Source organism: Gracilinanus agilis, chromosome 2, assembly GCF_016433145.1.
Source record: "Gracilinanus agilis isolate LMUSP501 chromosome 2, AgileGrace, whole genome shotgun sequence".
Classification (NCBI taxonomy): domain Eukaryota; kingdom Metazoa; phylum Chordata; class Mammalia; order Didelphimorphia; family Didelphidae; genus Gracilinanus; species Gracilinanus agilis.
Genome location: NC_058131.1, coordinates 530,174,770 through 530,190,570, shown reverse-complemented (window position 1 = coordinate 530,190,570; position 15,801 = coordinate 530,174,770). Strand labels below are relative to the sequence as shown.

The window sequence follows — 15,801 nt, the reverse complement described above, 5'->3', positions numbered from 1 at the left end:
GTGGCACCTGGGAAAAATATTGAAGAAAAGGAAGGATTTGGAAAGGTAGGGGCAGAGAGACATTATCTCATTTGTGTGAGCTCTTGGTTAACAATTAGAGAATTGCCCACTCTGGGAATTTAGCTACAGAAACTTTAAAATTCCAGGCTAACTTTTTTCTCTTCATTATTTCTCAATTCATGCTATAGAAATGCAAACAAATTTTAACTTAAATATAATTAGGGAGATGTCTAATTTTATATAACTAAATATAGCAACTAACACAATGCCTGCATGTAATAGATGTTTAATCAAGGAATATTTATTAAGTAGAAACTACTATACCAAGCATTGTACTAGGCATAGGAGATATAAATACAAGGAATGAAACAATCCCTTCTCATAAGGTGTTTGCATTTTAACAGAGGTGACAACTTTTTAAAGTATATGCAGAACCAACATAAAAAGAATAAATACAAAGTAGTTAAATGCAAGGAAGTTTTAGAGGGAGGGCACCTGCCACAGAGAGGATCAGGCAAAGGCTCATCCAGGAGGTGAGGCTTCAGCTACACCTCAAAGGAAGAGAAGAATTCTGAGAGGTAAAGGTGAGGAAGAAATACATTCCAAAGGGCAATTAGAGCAAAGGTGGGGAAATAAGAGATGAAATGTTATGTATCATAGAGAGAAGATTTATTTAGCTTGGTCAAAGTGTGTAAGAAGGGAGATTTATTTCTTTTTTTGTTTTGTTTTTTTAATTTTATTTTATTGTCATGCAAAACATACTTCCATGTTGGTCATTGTGGTAAGAGCAAACTCATACATAACAAAAACCCCAAATAAAATCATAAATACACTGATATGAAAAACAACTCCAACAGTTCTCTCTCTGGAGGTGGATAGCATTCCCTGTCATAAGTCTTTCAGGAGTGTCCTAGATCATTACATTGCTGAGAGTAGCCAAGTTCTCACAGATAATTATTGTATGATATTGCTATTATTGTATACAGTGTTCTCCCAGTTCAGCTTATTTCACTCTGCATCAGTTCCTGCAGATCTTTCCAACTGTTCTGAAATCATCTTGCTTAGCATTTCTTATAGTACAATAGTATTCCCTCACCAACATGTACCTCAATGTTCAGCCATTCCCCAATTGGTAGACATCCACTCAATTTCCAATTCTTTGCCACTACAAAAATAGTTGCTATAAATTTTTTTGTGCAAAGAAGGTCCTTTCTCTTTTTTTATTCTCTTTGGGATACAGACCCAGTGGTGTTATTACTGGATCAAAGGGTATGTACAGTTTTATAATCCTTTGGGTATAGTTCCAAAACTATAACACTTTATGTTTATTTTAATGTATAGTTCCAGAAAGGTTGGATCAGGTCACACAACTCTGCCAACAATGCATCAATGTCCCAATTTTGCCACATCCCCTTCAACATTTACTACATTCCTTTACTGCCATGTGGGCCAATCTGATAGAAGTGTTAATTTGCATTTGTCTAATCAAGAGTGATTTAAAACATTTTTCATAAGATTATTGATGGCTTTGATTTCCTCACCTGAGAATTGCTTGTTCATATCCTTTGACCATATGTCAATTATAGAATGGCTTATATTCTTGTAAATTTGACTTAGTTCTCTATAATTTGAGAAATTAGGCCTTTATCAGAGAAATTTGTTATAAAATGTTTTCCCAGTTTGATGTTTCCCCTTGTAAGCATTAAAACGAATGGTTTAACTAAATATATGAAAATTATAAATCTTTTATTTATAAAAGAGGTGGAAAGAGTGAAAGCAGAGGAATACATAAGGATAGAGGAGATATTAACCTATCTAACTAAATATAGTTCCAGTGCTTGGCTCAGCCAGGACTTGTTAATCTTCAACCAGAATTAAACTCTCTCCAGAAGATAGGAAGGGAAAACCAGCTATCCACTCACCCAAGTTCCCTCCAAGAGGCAGGTCAAGACAATGACTGGAGCTGAAGGTGACTCCCGAGACTGACTTTCTTCTTTGAGCCAACCTTCTTCAAGCTGACTTCCTTCTTGGAGTGACTCTTTTCTTTCTTTTTTTTTTTTTAACATTTAATAATATCTATTTTTTAGAAAAGTTAACATGGTTACATGATTCATGCTCTTACTTTCCCCTTCATCCCCTGAACTCCCCCCCATATCCAACACATATTTCCACTGCTTTTAACATGTGTCATTGATCAAGACATTTCCAAATTGTTGATAGTTGCATTGGTGTGGTAGTTTCGAGTCTACATCCCCAATCATGTCCGCCTCAACCCATGTGTTCAAGCAGTTGTTTTTCTTCTGTGTTTCCATGGAGTGACTCTTTCCTTGGAGTTCACTCTCCACAAGAGTTAACTTCCCAAGACTGAGTTCAGGGCTTGCTTTTATGGTGTTTTCTCCCCTCTTCACAGTTTCCAAATTGTGTAGCACTCCCCAGGGGGCAGTGTTGTGGGAACTAGTTCTGGAGGGGTGAATACTCTTCAAAAGGGTTCACACTTTCTGAGGATGTGAACAAGTTTCTGACTGGTTGAGTTAGAAAAAAAAGTTTAAAAACAAGAGTTAGAAACTCTCCAAATATCTTGCCGGCTTCTCACCTAGCACTAGGCAGGATATGAATTCACTAAGTGGTTTGTGAGTTCTTCCACCTAGTTCAAGCTTATGTTGATTCAAAGTTATTGTTAACCAAAGTGTTAACTCCAACTAGTCAAAGAGAATAAAGGATTCCCTTTCACAAGTGCAAATTCAAAGAGAACAAAGAATTCCCTTTTACAATCTCCCTTAAAAATCTTCTAATTACAGGTGTATACAATATTGCACCTTTATAATTTTCATATATTTAGCCAAACCATTAATTTTAACACTTACACATTCTACTCTTGGTTACATTAGTTTTGATTGTACAAAAGTGTTTTAATTTAATATAATCAAAACTATTCATTTTACATCTTATAATACTCTCTTTATCTCGTTTGGTCACACATTCTTCCCTTTTCCAAAGATCTCCCAGGTAAACTATCTTGTGTTCCCCTAATTTAGTGATGATACCATTCTTTATATCCAGATCATATGTTCATTTTGACCTTATTTTGGTATAGGGTGTGAGATATTGGTCTATACCTAGTTTCTGCCATACTGTTGTCCAATTTCCCCAGCAGTTTTGGTTAAATAGTGAGTTCTTATTCCAAAAGCTGGGATCCTTGGGTTTATCAAACACTAGTCTAAGTCATTACCCCTGTATATTGTGTATCTAATCCCCTCCAGTGATCTACCATTCTCTTTAGCCAATACCAAACTGTTTTGATGATCACTGCTTTATATACAGTTTGAAATCTGGTACTGCTAGGCCACCTTCCTTCACATTTTTTTTCATTAGTTCCCTTGATATTCTTGACCTGTTGTTCTTCTGGATGAATTGGGATTAAGAGGTTGGGACCATGTTGTTCCCGGGCACTTCATTGACTGGGACAGCTAAAATCAGCCACTTCCACACAATGTATAAATTTTCTTTATTCATTGCACTACTTAGATGGGGACAGATAGAAACATCAGATTCCACCTAAATGGGTTATCCATGTTTAATGCTAAATTGAAGGAAAATCATTGTCCAAATTTATTTTTAAGGCGAGAACGTCAGTATTCTATATGTAGTAGTGAAGATTCTCCTGGCTCTTGTGAAATCCTGTATTTCAGTATGGGTAATCCTTATCAGCTCACGGTGCACAAAGGGAAATGTATTGGTGAGTAAATTAGCTACATCCATTTATTTTAAGGACCAAAAATGGCCATAAAGAAGAATGATAGGATGATGATGATTACTGACACAAATATAACTCCTTTAGGTTTGCACAATACTTTATAGTCTTTATCCCATTTAACCCTCACAACATGAGGGAGGTATTGCTGGCATTATTCTCATAACACTGGATATATCTCAAGAGGCAGTGTGGTCTTATAGAAAGAGTTCAAGATTTTTGAGATCAGTCCTGAGTTCTATTCTTTCCTATCCTTGGTTTGTAGTATGATTCCAATCAAGCCTGATTTTCTCCATCTATAAGAAAACAATAATAATCCATGTTCTTAGGAATGTTAGTAGGACAAATCAAATCATATATTTAAAATTACCTGAGTTTTTGGAAAGTGTGCAGTAATACTAAATATGCTACATTAGCCAATTTCACACATTAGGATTATCAGACTTCTGCCTCTGAGAAAATAATTTGCATGCCAACCTAGTACCCTTAGTACAACTTAGAGTTTTTAGTACTCTGTTGCCCTTTAATGACCATGAAATACCTTTTTTTTACAAGTTGCTGATATTATCAACCTAATTGCCTTTTTCTTCTGGCATATTGGGTATTTGACTAGAAGGTCCCTGTTTTGGTTATATTTTATTTAGCAGTCCTAAAAAATTATTATTTGGAATTATACTTAATGACTAATGGAGAATTTGAAATAGTTTTTCAATACTCGTTGTATTTGAGATCACACACACACACACACACACACACACACATACACACATATCCTCCCCTTATTTATTTATGTCTTTCACAGAGAAATAATCATCTCTATACATAATATTCTGGGAGCAGAAAGAGTTTGAAAAATCCACAGATGATGCAAAAATGAATCTTAATGAGTAACTTCAATTTTACTGCCTTATTTGAACGTATTTTAATTTCACTTCCTTTCTTTTCCATTTCCCATTCTCCTTAAGGAGTTGAAATGAGTAGTAAAATACTGAGAAAGCAAGCAGTAGATAGGAGGATATGCAAAGGACATGGATAATCTACAAACTTCATAATGAATTACTGGTTAATTGTCAACTGATTACTTAGTGGCTAATATAGTATTCCCATTCCATACAAATTGGTGACCTGTGGGCTATAGGGCAAACTCAAAATCTTTGTTGAAAATAATTGACATTCATGCTACTTGTCTCAGAGACATTTGAAATTCACAGCACAAAACCCATTTTAGTTCACAGATCTGGAGACATCAGGGAGGTAAATTAATCCTAATCCTACTGCTCATTATTATGTCTTTGCCTGGGATTCTCACTAGTACTCATTAAACAGATTTCCCACACTTAATACATTAATTAGAAAGCAAATTTGCACTTTGAAGGGTCTTCATAAAACCACCAGTTATTTATTTCCCACAGTGGCAAAGGACTTTAAAATGTGCTTTAGTTTCCTATAAAGTTGAAAAAAGAAAGGAAGAAAGAAAGAAAGAGATTAACTAATAAGCCATCATTTTCAATTGAAAGGTATTAAAATTTCAGAAAAGAAAATGCATGAATCCCCCAACAGGGGACGAAATAAGACACCAGAATGACTAGCTTATGTCATTCTTAGCACATACTGGTTGATGGCAAAGTTCTATTCTTAATTGTCTTCCTCTCTTTTTTTCTGTAAGATGTTTTTAGTCCAATTATTTTTCTCCTTTTTAATTACCATTTTTAGCCTGGAATTTTTATGTAACACTGAAAAGTATATTGAATGCCATACATACCAAGTTTATCATAACTTTTATTTAAGTAATAGCATACCTTATCCAGTGAGCACTTAATAAATGTACCTCTGACTTCTTCAATGCTGTATTCCATTTGTTTCTTTGGATTGTCAAAGCAAAAGAAAATTGGATTTTTTTTCCCTAGGCTAAAAATTTCAGATGTCATTTGTAGCATACTAGATAGCTGTTATCAGTAAGTTACAAAAATACTTATTTTAATAAAAGATCTATAATATGATAATAGTTCATGGAATAGAAGCTGCTTCTGCATTCTGAGTATCAATTGAATTTGTACAATCATTCTTTATCCAAGTGTTTTTTTTTAATTACACTGTCATTTTTACTTTTTCCAAGTGGAAATAAATCATAATTATACGATACCAGTTTTTCAGACTATGTTCTTTTGTTTTCCAAGAATTTCATTCACAAAAATATAAATGGAAATATATGCCTATGACTAAATAAGCCTCCCTGCCTATCACTTATATTTTTACAAAGTAGTCACATTTAGTTGCCTTTTCTGGGCCCTCCTTCATACCAATTCCTGATACAAATGGGCATTTGCATTTACTGAGCATGCAGTTTTTGTTTGTTTTGTTTTTTAAATCCTTCTGTCCTAAAATTAACACTAAATATTGGTTCAAGTGAGGGCTAGGTAATGGGGATTAAGTGACTTGCTCAAGAGGACACAGCTAGGAAGTGTCGAAGGTCAAATTTGAACCCAGTACCTCTCATCTCTAGGCCTGGCTCACTATCCACTGAGCTTTCTAGCCATTTTGCATATTTTGTTTTTAATAAGCTAGTTTTATGTTTAGGAAACCCTTAGATTTTAAAATGCACCCAATGCATAGCCTTGTTCTATGAAGTTAAGATGACTATAGATTCATTCTTTCTACACATACCAATCAGAACAAATTTGATATAATGTCACCATTTTTACCTTCTCAGTTTTTTTGTTATTTGACATTTTGAGAGCATTTGTGGTTGCAAATAAATTTTACTATGATGTCAGGAATAAAAAAAAAGTTGGCCTTGATATTCAGTTTGATGATTCCTTATTAAATATTTCTTTTGTATTTCTGTCTCTTTGTAAATACATTTCTTTGTCTATCAAATGAAAGGAAAATATAACAATGAAATTTAACTTCATTTCTTGCTCTATTTGTTTCTTCTATACAGGAAATGATATACAGCTTGGAAAACTAACCTATAATGCCTTGGAAACAGCCACTGGCAATTTTGTTTTCTTATATGAGTGGATCCTTCAGTGGCAGGAAAAAATGGGCCAGTTCCTTACCAATCAAGAAAGAGAGAAGATTGATAAATGCAAAAAACAGGTTGGGCATACTTTTTCCTTCATTTTTAGGCTAGTGGAATATTTTAATGTTTTATATACTGATCAAATGAGAGGATGGCCTTCTAGAAATGCTAGCTATAATAATAATAATAAGCCAAGATAAGGAAATTGAAGGAATTAGAATAGACAATGAGGAAACAAAACTATCACTTTTTCAGACAATATGATGATATACTTAGAGAATTCTAGAGAATCAATTCAAAAACTGGTTGAAACAGTTAACTTCAACAAAGTTGCAGAAGATAAAATAAATCCACATAAATAATAAGCATTTCTGTAGATAGTATTACCGATGAAGTCCAACAGGAAGAATAAGACAGAGAAATTCCATTTGGTAGAGTTGTGAATTGATTGAACATTCAGGAGAAATTTTGGAACTAGACCCAAAGACCTATAAAACTATGCATCCTGTTGGGCCTGCAGTAGTATTTCTAGATGTGTATCACAAAGAGATCAAAGGAAAAGAATTTATGTTTACAAAAATATTTATAGCAACTCTTTGTGGTGGCAAAGAATTATAAACTGAGGGATGTCCATCAATTGGGGAATGGTTGAACAAGTTGTGGTGTATGATTGTGATGATACTATTGTGCCACAAATGGCAATCAAGATGGCTTTGGAGAAACCTGGAAAAACTTATATCAGTGATTCCCAAAGTGGGCGCTACTGCCCCCTGGTGGGTGCTGCAGTGATCCAGGGGAACAGTGATGGCCACAGGTGCATTTATCTTTCCTATTAATTGCTATTAAAATTTAAAAAAAAATTAATTTCCAGGGGGCTAAGTAATATTTTTTCTAGAAAGGGGGCAGTAGGCCAAAAAAGTTTGGGAACCACTGATTTATATGAATTGATACAAAGTGAAGTAAACAGAACCAGGGGAACATTGTACCTAGTACCAGCAATATTGTACAATAATCAACTGTAAATGACAGTGATCCAAGACAATCCTAAAAGACTTTTGATGAAAAATGCTCTCCACCTCCAGAAAGAGAACTGATCAAGTCTGTATGTAGATTGAAGTATAATATATATACTTTCTTTATTTTTCTTGCTTTTTTTTTAATAACATGGCTAATATGGAAATGTTTTATAAGATTTCACATGTATAATTGATATCACATTTCTTGCTTCTCAAGGAAGGGAGAGGGGCAAGAGAAATAATAAAAATTTTAAAACAAGAAAAAGGATGTCCATGACATCAATATTCAGCTTTTCAGTGGGAGATTTTATGAAGACCAAAGAACATATCTTTAATGAGCTTTTAAAGTTGACTTTAAGTTGAGCTAGTTATAATTTATTATGAGCACCCAAGTAGAGGATGCCTAGAGCAAGTGCTGGTTCACTTTCCTTCTTGTTTTTTCAATTCCCTGCTATCTTCCTCACTGTGCTATTGGAGAATCAGAATTTTCCAGCATATTCTAATCTTGCATAGCTTCTTCAGCCTTTCACTGATGTTACCCACTTCTTGGTGCAGGATCCATCTATCTCTCCAGCTGAGACTAGGTAGGCAGAAATCTCTAGCTGTAGACTAGTGGTTGGATTATTCATGTTTTTGCTTCACAATTTGTATTCTATCAGAGTGCCCCACATAAAGTCAAACCCACCAACATCATTTACAGTAATGACACTAAAAAAATTATAAGAGCACCTCAACACTTAAGCCAAGGTCCTCCAGCCATTTCCTACAGACTTGACCCTCTTCTGCCCCAGTGCTCAGATTCAGTCTTTGCTCTTTGGATTACTAAATATAACAGAGAGTTGTTAAATATAAGATATAAATAATTCACTGTTGTTAGTGGAAAGAGAATTAGTCTTTTGAATGTGAATGGATCTGAATCTTGGCTTTGACACTTTTCCATCTCAGGTAAGTCATCTAAACTTCTTGAGCCCCAGTTTAATCAAATGTAGAATGGAATTAATAATATTCAGACTACTCCTTGCCTCATAGGATTGTTGTGGGAAAAACACTCTTTAAGCCTCAAAATTCCATCTACATGAGTTATCATAAGAATTCCTATTCACAACAAGGAAACATCAAGTTAATTGCTTCACCTAGCTGCTTTTATTATGCAAAGAATAAGAGAGATTTTTGTTTTAATCCTTTGAACTTAAAAAATGTTTGTTTAATATCATTCTCTTACCAATTGCACTCCTGCTTCAGTCTCTTAAAGGGAAGACTAGCTTCTAAGTATTTACCCTTGAGGACAAATAGGTGGCAAAGTAGATAGAGTTTCAGGCCTGAAGTCAGGAAGACTCATCTTCCTGAATTCAAATCTGGCCTCAGACACTTATTAGCTGTGTGTCCTTAGGCAAGTCACTTAACCCTGTTTGCCTCAGTTCCTCCTCTGTTAAATGATCTGGAGTAAGAAATGGCAAACCACTCCAGTACCTTTGCCAACAAAACCCCTAAGTGATGTCATGAAGAATTGAATACAAAAAAAACAAATTAACAGTAGTCTACCCTTAATCATTTATCCTCCCCTTTTCAGACATTGACTATTCCAGTGCTCACATCCTCAGGAGAAATAGATTATATATTTTCTCCAAATGTGTTCAAAACTCTAAAATTTTTTCTTGTTATTTTACTACTCATGTGAAAATCAGCTTTCTTAACTTAAACTAGTATTTGATATTCCTGGGGAGGAAACGGTCACTTTTTCCATACCCCTTCCAAAATACTACTGGATTGACCTTCTGCTAGTTAGTTCCCACTCTTCTCCTGCCTTTCCCCATAACCCAGTCATTTTGATGGCAGTGAGCTATACCCACTATCCCTCCCCTTTTGCTGGTGTAGCAGGTCTCCCCATCTCAGATCTTTTAGCATCTAAGAAGCATAGCCTAGGTATAGGCTTGTTCAATTTTAAACTTTTATTGTCTGAATTTTGGCTATGGAAGAAGGTATCTTCCATTTTTAACATTGTTACTAGTGAACTAATGACCCTTCTGCGCTATTATTTTAAACGTTTTCAAAGGGCTAAGTCTGTTAGATGGAGTCTATCTGCCTTTCTCTCGATGTAAAATGTCAAAAACATACGACTTGAATATAAACCTCCTCTGACCAAGGGCCATCTGGGTCACTCAGTGGATTGAAAGCCAGGCCCAGAGATGGGAGGTCATGGGTTGAAATCTGGCCTCAGACATTTCCTCGCTGTGTGACCTTGGCCAAGTAAGTCACTTAACCTCGGTTGCCTAGCCCCTACCTCTTTTCTGCCTTGGAACTGATACTTAGTATTAATTATGAGTCAGAAGGTAAGGGTTTTTGCAAAAAGGTACCAATTCAGTACTTATTCCTGACTCTCTCAAAAGTGCATTTTCTAAACATTTTCCATTATGAAACAAAATGGGAGTTAATTCTGATTAATCCAAGGTAAACTTTATGTTTCTTCTAACCAGATTCAAGGGGCAGAAGCAGAATTCAACTCTCTGGTGAAACTGAACCATCCAAATGTAGTGCGCTATCTAGCTATGAACCTCAGAGAAAAGGGTGATTCTATTGTTGTGGACATTTTAGTGGAACACACGAGTGGTGTCTCTCTCTCGACATATCTGAGCAAAGCTGTCCCACTGCCTGCTGATCAGCTCCGTAGTTATGCATCCCAACTTCTATCTGGCCTTGATTATTTGCATAGTAATTCAGTGGTGCACAAAGTCCTGAATGCTTCAAATGTCTTGGTGGATACTGAGGGCAACATCAAGATTACCGACTACAGTATTTCTAAACGCTTGGCAGATATCTGCAAGGAGGATGTTTTTGAGCAAACTCGAGTTCGTTTTAGTGATGATACTCTGCCTAACAAAACTGGGAAGAAAGGTGATGTGTGGCGCCTGGGCCTCCTCTTGCTTTCTCTCAGTCAGGGTCAAGAAAGTAAAGAGTACCCTGTCACCATTCCTAATGACTTACCAGCTGACTTCCAAGATTTTCTAAAGAAGTAAGTATCTTTGGCGTTCTTTTTCACTGTCATGTTTCACTGTATTGATAAGAGTGTTGGTGGTATTGAATGTCTAATTTGAAAGACATGGAACTCAAAATGCTGGCCTAGAATCAGTTCTTTGTACCTCTTTTCCCTCTTTATATGATATGTTTTCTATCTACTGCTGAATTATTTATATTTCACATCAGTTAACTCTTATATCTTCCATTTCTCTTCAGGATTTACTGTAGTAACTTTGAGACTTTTGTGGCTCTTTTTTATGGTATCATAGATATTCAGGACTTACTGTGGTTAGAGCCTCCCTAAACAGAGAATTCTTTGTGATTGGTTACCATGTATTTGGAAATGCATGTGACACTGAAAAACAAATCAATATAAAAAAACAAAATTTTGAAAATAAATTTTATATATAGTTTTTGAATGAAGTGATTCATTTGTGAATTTCTTTTGACTCCAAAGAATGACAATTTTGTTTTGTTCAGTTGTTGCCTTTTGTTTTTGTGTTGCAATCACTTCCCTCATTATTCTCTATTTTCCTCTCCCAAAAGTCTAACTTTGTGTCAGAGAAAAACAAGCAAGACCAACTAACACATCCATATTTGACAGCATATGTAAATACCCACACCTATAGTTCTTCACCCCTACAACAAAGTAGCAGATGCTTTTCCTCAGGTCTTCTTCAGGCTGTTTAACCACTGAAATTTCAAAGCTTTCTACCCTCCTTTTTTCCCCCTTATATTGCTAGTCATACAGAGACCATTATCTCTTCATTTATTGATAAAGACTTTAGTAAGTCTTTTTCTTTAACTGGCATCTATTCTTGTATGATGCAGACAATAACATCACCTGTTAAACTTGCTTCTTAAAGGTTACACTGATTGCAGGTCTCTAGCAGGTCCTCTCCGGAAAGACTTTAAGTACAGAGCCAGCAAAGGAGTCTATATTTGTAGTCTCAAGAACCACTCAATTAATATAGGTCAGAGAGGCTCATATTCTGAGGTGTGGCCTCAGAATTTTTTAGCCACAGCAAATCATAAACATCATTATGTTAAAGAGTTCCATTCGATGAAGGGAAAACTCACACTGAAAAAAGTCATAGATCTCCCTTCATGGGAGCCCTGGCCTTTGTAGGCAGCAAGCTCATTTTAAGGTTTCTAAATCTTTTGTGCTTTCAGATCAAGGCTAGCCATAGCTAAGCAGGTAATACTTTATTAATTTCAGCCATGGCATGCCTTTTAGATTACTGGTTTATAGGGATATTTTATGAATTCATGTAGGATCTTGATAGGCAACATAATCTATAAAAGACAGTTGTATTCCAGGAAGAATTTTGTCTCCCTAACATCATATAGTTTTAACTCTTGTTTCCCACCATATCCAACACTGTGTTAGGCACATAAAAAGGTCCTGAGTAAATACATACTAAACTGTTTTGATAAATATAAGGTCCTTGAATCAGAGATTGTGTTTTGGATTGTGTATGTGTCTTCAGAGCCTCACACAGTATTTTGTCTATTACAATTGCATTTTTAAAATGCTTATTGGATTGCATGTTATATTTGATTCATCAGTGATACAAAGCTTTATGATGCATGGCTTCCCTCATCCCTTGCCTTAGGTTGTTATAAATATCTTCATTAACTAATTATTTGTTCTTTCTAGGTATTTAATATTTTTTATTCCCTGTCCCCTAAGGTGTGTGTGTTTAGATGACAAGGAAAGGTGGAGTCCTCAGCAGTTGTTGAAACACAAATTCATTAAACCTCCTCAGTTCAAAGTGCCTTTGATAGAAGAGAGTCCTGAGGGTAAGACTTTTCCTTTTGATGCTCATTTTACCAAGCAAATATATGGGGATCAGAATCCAACAATTAATTCAAGAAACATTTATCAAGCACTTAATATGGGTAAGATTACTCTAGTGTGCTGAGACTACAAAGAAAAGTAGACCCTGCTTTCAGGGAGCTGGCATTATTCTTAAAGTAAACAACACTTATGTGTATAAATAAATAGTAAGTTGAGGAAGAATGGAATACTGTGGATAAGTTGCTGGTGAACAACAAAAACAGCTTTGCTTAGGAGATGACTCCTGAACTGAACCTATAAAGACTAACCAGGGCTTTTCTAAGAGGCAAAATGATGAATATTCCAGGCATGGAGTACAACCTTTGCAAAGGCATAGAGATGGATGATATAGTATTCCTTTGAGGAAACAGCTAAGGTCAATTTGATTATAATGCTAATCCCATTAAGGGGAACTATTATGAAATAAATCCTAGAAGATTGATGGAAAACAAATCATGTAGAGCAGTGATGGACAAACTATTCTTCTTGGGCCAGATCCAGGCAGTAGTTTGCCCATCACTGCCTTAAGCAATTCCCTAATCACTACATCTGGATGTGGGGGCATAGTGATTAGGGAATTGCTTAAGGCAGTGATGGGCAAACTACAGCCTGGATCTGGCCCATGGGGAATAGTTTGCCCATCACTGAAGAGCTTCTGAAGAATTTTGAGCAGGGGAGTGATGTGGTCAGACCTTTATAGACAATTCTTTTTAAGGTTGGGCAAAAGGTTCTTTAAGGTCCCTTCCAACTCTGAAATTCTATGAGTTTGTGAAAGAATTCTCTTAGTGGATATCCTTCAGTTTCAATATCTAACCAAGTACCTTCATACAATTTAAGATAGTTTCATCTTGTTCTGTCTTTCATGGAATTAAAGAACAGATGATACCAGTCCTTAATGCCAAATAGACATAAGTGAAAGTTTTAAAAGTAAAACAAACAGGAACACTGTACCTTAAAACATTAATTGGTTCTTTAAAGACATGACTTTGGGTGAAAAAAGCTTATCATTAATCATTAGAACAATCTTATTAATGTGAAAGCTATTCTTGAGTGGCCAAAATTCAGACAATAAAAAATTTAATAGGGCTTTCCAGAGAAACTGGATTTATTATATAGAATTGGCATGCCAGAGTGGGAAAGATCAAAGCAGGGAGCTGTTGTGCTTGCCTGGGGTGAGCAGGATAGCCTAAGGCAGGGTCTGGGGTAGTTACTGCTTCTAACAGAAACCAGGGGTCACAAAAGCAGTGGTAGAGCCAACTAGCTTTCCAATCTCACCACCCTTGGGAGCATGTGTATAGCACAAGTACTGATGTATAAGATATACATAAATATGCTCAAACTCAGAGGAGATGTGTAGCAGCTAGAAGTACAGTACCTGTTTAAGGAATTGATATCATCAAGGGAATTTGTTCCTCTGTGGTAGGGGTCCCTAATAAAGAACTATTTTAAATCTCAGCATAGCCATAACATTGGGAGAGTAGACTATTATTAGTCAAGGCCATAAACCCAGAAAGGGTGGGCAAAGCCTGGCAACAGTAAGTCACTTAACAAAACAGAAAAGGGGAATCCAGCAAAGGATGGAGGGCAAATGAGGACTCCTGGGGAGGGAAAGTTGGGAGAGCAAAAAGCTTGGAAATCTCCAGGGAGGCTCCAAAATGCACCAATATATGCTAACCTATCAACTGGGAGTGCTTACTCTACTGTTTATGCCATTTGTCTTCTTAGGCACCTGGATATTATTATAGCCTTTCTGTACTTGGAATGTCTTCCTCCCATCTCTGTTTTATCTCAGATTCTGGAGGCCTAGATTATGCTGAGACTGTTATTCCCAGAAACCAGCTACCCAGTGCATCATTCTTCACTGAAACACAAAGACAATTTTCCCGATATTTCAATGAGTTTGAAGAACTGCATTTACTTGGTAAAGGAGCTTTTGGAGCTGTCATCAAGGTGTGGTATATAGTTCTTTTCATGTGCATTTCTAGTTCCTTTTCCCCTGTTCCCTTCTCTGAGATACCTCCTCATTAATTTAATAGTAGTGCTTATTTTCCTCCTAAATATCTCTTATAGCTTTGTCTTTTCTGTGAGAAAGTTGTTATTATTGGTTTAAGTAGTGATCCTCTGACCCTTCCTGGCATTAAGGACTTTTACTTAAAGGTACAATGTGCACATTAAGAGAATATCACTCTCTACTTGAGCTTAATGTACTGACATTAACATGAAACACATTATTCTAACAGCCTATCAAGTGGAGTCAAGACTTCTAAGCAGGGAGGATTTTAGTGTACTTTTGTTCAGAAAGGAAGTGTTCAGTTTTTCTTTTCAAATTTTAATTTGTTTTAGATCAAAGGGTCCTCAGGTTTGAACAAAAATGGAACCCTACTGAGAAATAACAAGAGATGGTCTTGATGGCTTATGTTTTCTGTCTCTTACTGAGATGAAAAGAAATGTTGTCATGTTAAGCTGTGATTATTCTTGGACTTCCTTTTTGTTCTTCATTCCCATTTACTTGATGATCTACTTTAAAAAATCATCCAAACTGTGTTATGTAATTAAGAAACAATTTGATTGAACTTATGAAGTGAAAAAAATTTTCTCTGATAAATCAATTTGATATATATGTGTGTATACATATACAATTATGTATGCACACATATATGTGTGTGTGTTATCTTCATTTTTAAAAATAGTATCAATAAATGGTCCACAACAGGATGCATTATTGCAGTAGTGAAGATACTAAAATGGAAGGTCCTTGGAATTTTGCCATTAACTGAAGTTAACTTAACTTTCTAATGAAAATGCCAAGTACATAGACTTTTGCTATACAGAATCCTGTTTCTGTTCATGATTCTTTTAGGTTCATGTGTTATCTTGGTTGAACTCTCAATTATGAATCTTTATGATTCATAAATCTTCAACAACCAGAGGGAACAGTAGCAGGAACATTGTATTTTGAAAGTAACCTCATAAAATGGTAAACTTTGAAAGAATCCTCATAAAATATCAAGTTAGGTTTTACTAACTTAGACTTTAGCTAAGCATAATAAATCTAGAGGGGAAAAGTAAAATCAGTTCTTCCAAACTTCACACTAGTAGAAAATAAAAGAACTTTAAAAACTCAAGGAAATAAAATTTATTTCAAAAATAGTTCTTC

At 35.5% G+C, this 15,801-nt stretch overlaps 1 protein-coding gene across 1 annotated transcript in view; it reads left to right on the top strand.

The window, feature by feature from the left end:
• EIF2AK4 (eukaryotic translation initiation factor 2 alpha kinase 4) overlaps positions 1–15,801 on the top strand; it is a 133,747-nt gene that overhangs the window by 61,517 nt on the left and 56,429 nt on the right. Inside the window, exons 7-11 of the mRNA XM_044665134.1 lie at positions 3,621–3,736; positions 6,693–6,850; positions 10,264–10,799; positions 12,498–12,607; positions 14,437–14,594. Of these exons, the coding sequence (XP_044521069.1) occupies positions 3,621–3,736; positions 6,693–6,850; positions 10,264–10,799; positions 12,498–12,607; positions 14,437–14,594 (1,078 nt within the window). The remainder of the gene's footprint in view (positions 1–3,620; positions 3,737–6,692; positions 6,851–10,263; positions 10,800–12,497; positions 12,608–14,436; positions 14,595–15,801) is intronic.